Genomic DNA, 6000 nt, shown 5'->3' with positions numbered 1-6000 from the left:
TTACCTCAAAAACTGGAATGCCAATGATCTGCAAGGATGCCAATGGAGGATTCTTTGATGAAAAAAGTAATCAAAAATAATTGTTCTCTTTTGTGTGCATGTTTATTGATTAATTGATTAATAATGTGTGTTTTAGCTATTTAATCAATGGCCCTACATACATACAGTAGAAATAATTAATATAATCTATGAATCATTAACATTTTCTTGTGCTGTTGATTTGTATGGTCATGTCCACATTTTTCAGCACATTAAAAGAAAAAGAAAAAAAAGAAAATGAATGTTACATTTTCACATCAGCATTAATTTAGTAAAAGAGTTAATGAACTAAACAAACTATTACTGTAATCATTGTTTTAACAATCATTTCATCAGTTAGGTCAAACTGAACATGAGCATTAGACCTTATCTCTTGACAGAATCTGACAAGGTTCAAAGAACATTCTGCACATCACTGAGGGAATTCTCCTCCTCAGAACCCCTTCCGGCCCCGAGGGCAACTCCTAGTTTCTCCCAAAAGACCCGAGGGTCCTGTCTCGCTTTGGGCCAGCTGAGGTATGTGCACTTCTTCACGAGGCTCCTCATCCTGTAGTATGGGGACAGCCGATAGGTTGGAATGTCCTCCAGGAACACCAGGATCAGAACATCCTTTTTCTCATCGAACAGACGGAAGCTGGCCACCTGCACTTCCCTGGAGCACCACTCACTCTCCAAGTAGTGTTGGCTGATGACGCAGATAGTCTTGCGGCTACCATAGATGCCATCCACAATATTGTCCACGATGGGCTTTCCTGGTTGGAAGTCCCGGTGGTGCAGACATATTCTCCATCCCTGTTCCCCCTCCAGTTTGGGAAGCAATTCACTAGTAACCCACAGTTCATCATGTGTGTTGTAGGAAACAAAAGCATCATACTGGAAACCACATGACTTGCTTGACCCCTGCCTTTTATAGTCATAGAGAAATGCCAACAATAGATAATAGGCATAAATGATTTGCCTGTGTAGAAAGTGATAGATGAGAGAGATGAACAAAGTCAGAAGCACAAGTAAAGTGCTGGATATGTAAAAATAAAACGCTGTATCTTGCGAGTTACACGACTGTACATCTAGTTTTAGAAGATTAGTTTCTATCAAATTGGGAGGACTATTACATTCATATTTATTAGCTGCAAGTACTTGTGTAAAGTTACCCTCCTCCACCCATTTGATGAACCAAGCCATACTGCAGTCACAGGTGAAGGTGTTTCTTCGCATATCGAGTAGCCTTAATCCAGGGAGGGACTGGACAATTGAGTGATTGATAGATGCAAGTTGGTTATTGCTGACCTGCAAATAGTAGAGGTGGTGTAGGTTTGCTTGCACAAGAAAATCTAAAGTTTTCAAGTGGGTTTCTTCTAAAAGAAGCTGACTGAGGTTTCGCAGGGGCAGGAATATATCAGGAGTAAGAGCTGTGAGGTCATTTCCACTCAAGTTTAGTTCGGTTATCTGGGTGTTATCCTTGAACAAGTCTACATGAAAAGACTTAACCCCAAGATTCTGAGCCCAAAAGATCTGTAAATGTGTCAAATTCCATAGTAAATTTGAGGGCAAGAAAGACTTCATTTTATGAGGAGACTGAGATAAAACCTGAAGCTTTTGAAGAGATTTTAAATGAGAAAAAGGAGCTTTCCTAAAATAATCTTTTTTCAATATGTGATTTGTCTGTAAATACAGTTGTAATAGATTTGAAAGTCCTGAAAAGACATCTGGTGTAAGTGATTCATCTGTAATTTTGTTAGACTGCAAGTTTAGTACTCTCAAGCTACTTAATGCCTCAAAAGTCCCGTTATCAATTACTTTTATTTTATTGTCATTTAAACGCAAAGAAGAGAGTGATTTTAAACCACTGAAGTCATCAGAGTTAAGGAAAGATAAGGAGTTTGAGCTTAGTTCCAAATGTTCCAACTTTACAGGACCATTTTTGAAAGCTCCTCCTAAAGAACTAATTTGGTTTGTTCCTAAGTATAGTTTTTTTAGATGTATCAGGTCTTTAAAAACACAGTCCTTCATCATATTAATTTTGTTTCCATACAAGTAAAGAGTTTTGAGATTGTTTAGATTTCTAAAGGTGAAACAATCCAATGTTTTAATACGATTGAATACAAAGTTTAACGTCTCCAACATGGATAGATTTTGTATCATATTTGGAATGTATGAAAAGTTATTATAGCCCAGTTGTAAAGAAGTAAGATTTTTTAGTGATGCAAAGACATTTTCCAGATTGGAAAGACTATTATAGTATAGATCCAATACCTTCACTTGAAAGCATTTCTCTAGCCCTGTACCTGTTAAGCTTCTGATTCTGTTATCTCTCAAAGTAAGCTCTGTGAAGCCTAATTTATACTTCTGCATCCCTCTCCGTCCTCGAAAAAAAAATGGGCGGGCGGGGGCAGGCGGTTGATTCAGAAAAAATTGAACGTACTGGTCAGGCTTGTATACTACTCCGACAGCTATGCGTCCTAAAGCCTATTCAACCTATTCAACGCCGGACCGCTGGGTGGGGTAACGACTGTTTGTCGAGCCCGTAGCTACCACATAACCTCTTTATTGGAAGTCATTGATTGTTTTTCCTCCCAACTGTCACTGACATGACACGGATGCTGCTTCAGGACCTGTCGGGCAGGTGCCGTCACATGGGCCTTGGAGACATGTAGCTCAGTTAACACTAGCATGTCTAATGCTATATATTCACTTGAGTAGGCAAATGTATCTCCATCGTGGTGGTCATTTTTTTGTGAGAAACATTGCGATTTATAACAAAACGATATGCTTATCTTACATACAATACAGAAACTATTATAAAACGATCCAATAAAATGAATACGTTCTTATTTTCTTTGGTATTTTTGTCACATTCATACTGCAATGATCGCTGGGTAACCTTTGAATAACTACAACGCTATGACAATGCACTCATTGGCCACGAGACGGTTGCCCTTGTCAAAAAGTGGTAACGTGAATGTGTCACTATGAAACAAAGCATGCACACTTCGAACAAAATTACCCCCCAAACTCTGAGGACAAGGACAGGGCCAGAAAAATAAACCCACGGTATTCATCATACATCATACATCATGCAGTGTTATAGTTATATCAGACACACAGCAAGAACATGCATACCTCAACATACAGTTGTGGGACTGCGATTTCAACCATGAATATGTTGAAAAACACATACATTAGCACACTTACTAATGATCCTCTGCCAGGCTCTCACACACGAAAAGTTGATTCCAAAACGTTCGAATTTAAGACAGAGTGGACTGACAAGTAGGCTATGCATTTGTGCTGCTTGTGGGCAGGACAAAACCGATGTGTTTAATCTGCAACGAGACGGTTGCCCTTGTCAAAAGTGTTAGCGTGAAACGTCACTATAAAACAAAGCATGCACACTTCGAACAGAAATACCCGTAGAACTATGAAGTAAGGGGCAGAAAATTAAACCCACTGCAGTCTTCATACCAATCCACATGCAGTGTTATAGTTATATCAGAAACACAACAAGAGAATGCATACACATACATGCCAATAAACATTATTCTGATTCTGATACCTCAACATACAGTTGTGAGACTGCCTTTTCAACCATGAATATGATGAAAAACACATACACACTCACTTATTATCCTCTGCCTGGACACCTTTAATGCCCAATTTTCAAGAAGACGATCTTAGAGAAATCGTTGTGTGTGTGGTAGTCGTTTATTGTATAAATTCCTCCTCCCGGGAATTCTCACAACAGCGAATGATGGCAACTAACAGACAATGGTTGATGGTGGAGCTGGACTAGTTTGAGTTATAAGCAGAGGACGTGCTTGTAGCGATTTGAGCGACAACTACAACAACAACAGAACAGGAGACAGGTGGTACGTACGTTTACTAGATTTTCCGCTAAATCAAGCGTTAGCGTATTCACAATAACTCTCAAAAGTGTACTACTAATGTAGCTAGCCTCGCTGCTCATAAGTACAACGTTGTCGTGCCGATTATGCTCTCACACGCCACCCTCATTGAGGCAAAAGTAATGTTTGACTCAAATGTCTTTCACTGCCATTTTATGTAAAGTCAGTCATTCTAAATAGGTTCTACACATACATGAAATACATTTCCTATTCAATAGATGCAAAGTAATTATGCTGCCAGCATTACTCCGTAGCAAATTACGTTAGATGTCAGTTGAAGCTGGTTGGAGAAGGCACTTTCAACACCGAGCCACCAGCCAAGAGACCAACAGTGGTCGGGAGAAATGTACTTTTCGAGGGTTTATATAAAATACGGTAGCCTAATGCTGCATGTTGTGCAGCTTTGTAGTTTACCAAAGTCGTACTAAAACATTTTGACAGAAAACAGGAAATGTGAGGTCCTGACATGTACGAATCCGGAAATGATGTTGTTTGGAAATGATGTCGTAAACTGGCCAATCACAGCCAAGGGGGTCTCCGACTCTCTCCGTCTCTTTAAGAAAAGTTAGAAAAAAGCGTTTGTCTCCGACCAGCTCTCCGACGGCTCTCCGACGGGTCGGATGGGCGGCAACACCTGGGTGAAGGTGTTACCAAGGCGTGCCAAGGCGTGCCAAAGTGTCCCTCTACGACCAAATCGGAGAGAATCGTAGAAGTATAAAAATGCCTTGAGTGTCGGAATCAGACAAGTGCTACTTATGAGGGATTTTGCACGGTGCACACTACTCAGTGTTAGCTGGGCCAGTGACTTGTTAAATGCTTGCAGTATGACATTGAATTCCACTGCTGATACATTGACACCAGCCATTTCAAGCCTCTTTACATTCTTAAAGAAATCTGTGTTCAGAACTTCCCATTTAAATCCACCATTTGAAAAACAGAATGACAGATCGACTGCCTCAAGGTGGGGGAAAATATCTGCACTAATCCTGAAAATGTTTATAGGATTGTGAGCTAAATTCAACACTTGAAGTCTGAGGGGTACATTTGAAATATCAGTTGACTGAAAAATTGAAATGTTGTTATGTGCAATATGGAATGTGTTCAGTGTTTGTATCCTGAAAACAGGTTGTATTGATTGCACATCTCTTAGCTTATTGCCAGACAGTTTCACATCCTCAAGGTGATAGAAGACAGAAAATGATGAATTTCCAATTGTCGAAATGGAGTTATTCTCCAGGAGGAGCACTTTAAGATTGGTCAGGCCATGGAAGAATTCATTTGTTATTATGGTCAAACGGTTTTCAAACAGGCGCAATTCTGTTAGGTTACTCAAGTCTCTGAAAGCTCCTTTCTCTACACAAGAGATTAAGTTGCGAGAGATATTTAGGGTTCTTAAATGTTTAAGATTTTGGAAATCCCCGTTCTTTATCACTGAGATGTTATTGTGGGAGATGTCTATATCAGTAACGTCGAGTGGAAGTTTTTGTGGCACCTGCATTAGATTTTTTCTTTGGCAGAAAAACTTTACATGACCTCTGAATTGGGTTGGGTCATGTACCATGCAGGCCCCATATGTGAATCCAGTCACGTGACTAACACACATCACAGTGCAGAGAGTAATGCAGAGAGGAGCAGTGAACCATCTGTGCACAATGGTATCCATGGTGATGGCCTTTATCTTCAGTCCTCTTGTTGGGGATGAAAGCCTCAATCAGATCAGAAGACTTCCATCCAGTGGCACTATATGACTGTGCCAGTGTTAACTAGATCCAGGCAGCAATCAATCTAGTGAGTCTGTAATGAAAAGTATTAGTATTATTATAAGTATTATTAAATAATGAACATTATTATATAGATATTGTGAAATAATACATATTAGGTTAATATTCCTTCATACATTTGATTAAATAAAAATTAAATACATTTCATTTGAGCAAAATAATCTCTTTCAAACATGTAAAAAATTGTTTAGTTTCTGAAGAAAAGCTACAAAGCAAAGCAAGCTTTGACACATTTAGTTACAAAATGTTATACATATAGCTTAGTCTTTCCATCAGAC

General features: G+C 39.2%; 1 protein-coding gene across 1 annotated transcript in view; it reads right to left on the bottom strand.

Annotated features, from left to right (window-relative positions):
* Nucleotides 1–432: 432 nt before the first annotated feature.
* tlr22 (toll-like receptor 22) overlaps nucleotides 433–6000 on the bottom strand; it is a gene marked incomplete at both ends in the record, with an annotated part of 52617 nt that continues 47049 nt past the window's right edge. Inside the window, 2 exons of the mRNA XM_080834331.1 lie at nucleotides 433–2363; nucleotides 4629–5433. Coding sequence (XP_080690457.1) covers nucleotides 433–2363; nucleotides 4629–5433 — 2736 coding nt within the window. The remainder of the gene's footprint in view (nucleotides 2364–4628; nucleotides 5434–6000) is intronic.

This window comes from Sprattus sprattus (assembly GCF_963457725.1).
Source record: "Sprattus sprattus genome assembly, chromosome: 3".
In the NCBI taxonomy this organism is placed as follows: domain Eukaryota; kingdom Metazoa; phylum Chordata; class Actinopteri; order Clupeiformes; family Clupeidae; genus Sprattus; species Sprattus sprattus.
Note: the sequence above shows the minus strand (reverse complement) of the source record. Positions and strands in the feature narration are given on the sequence as shown.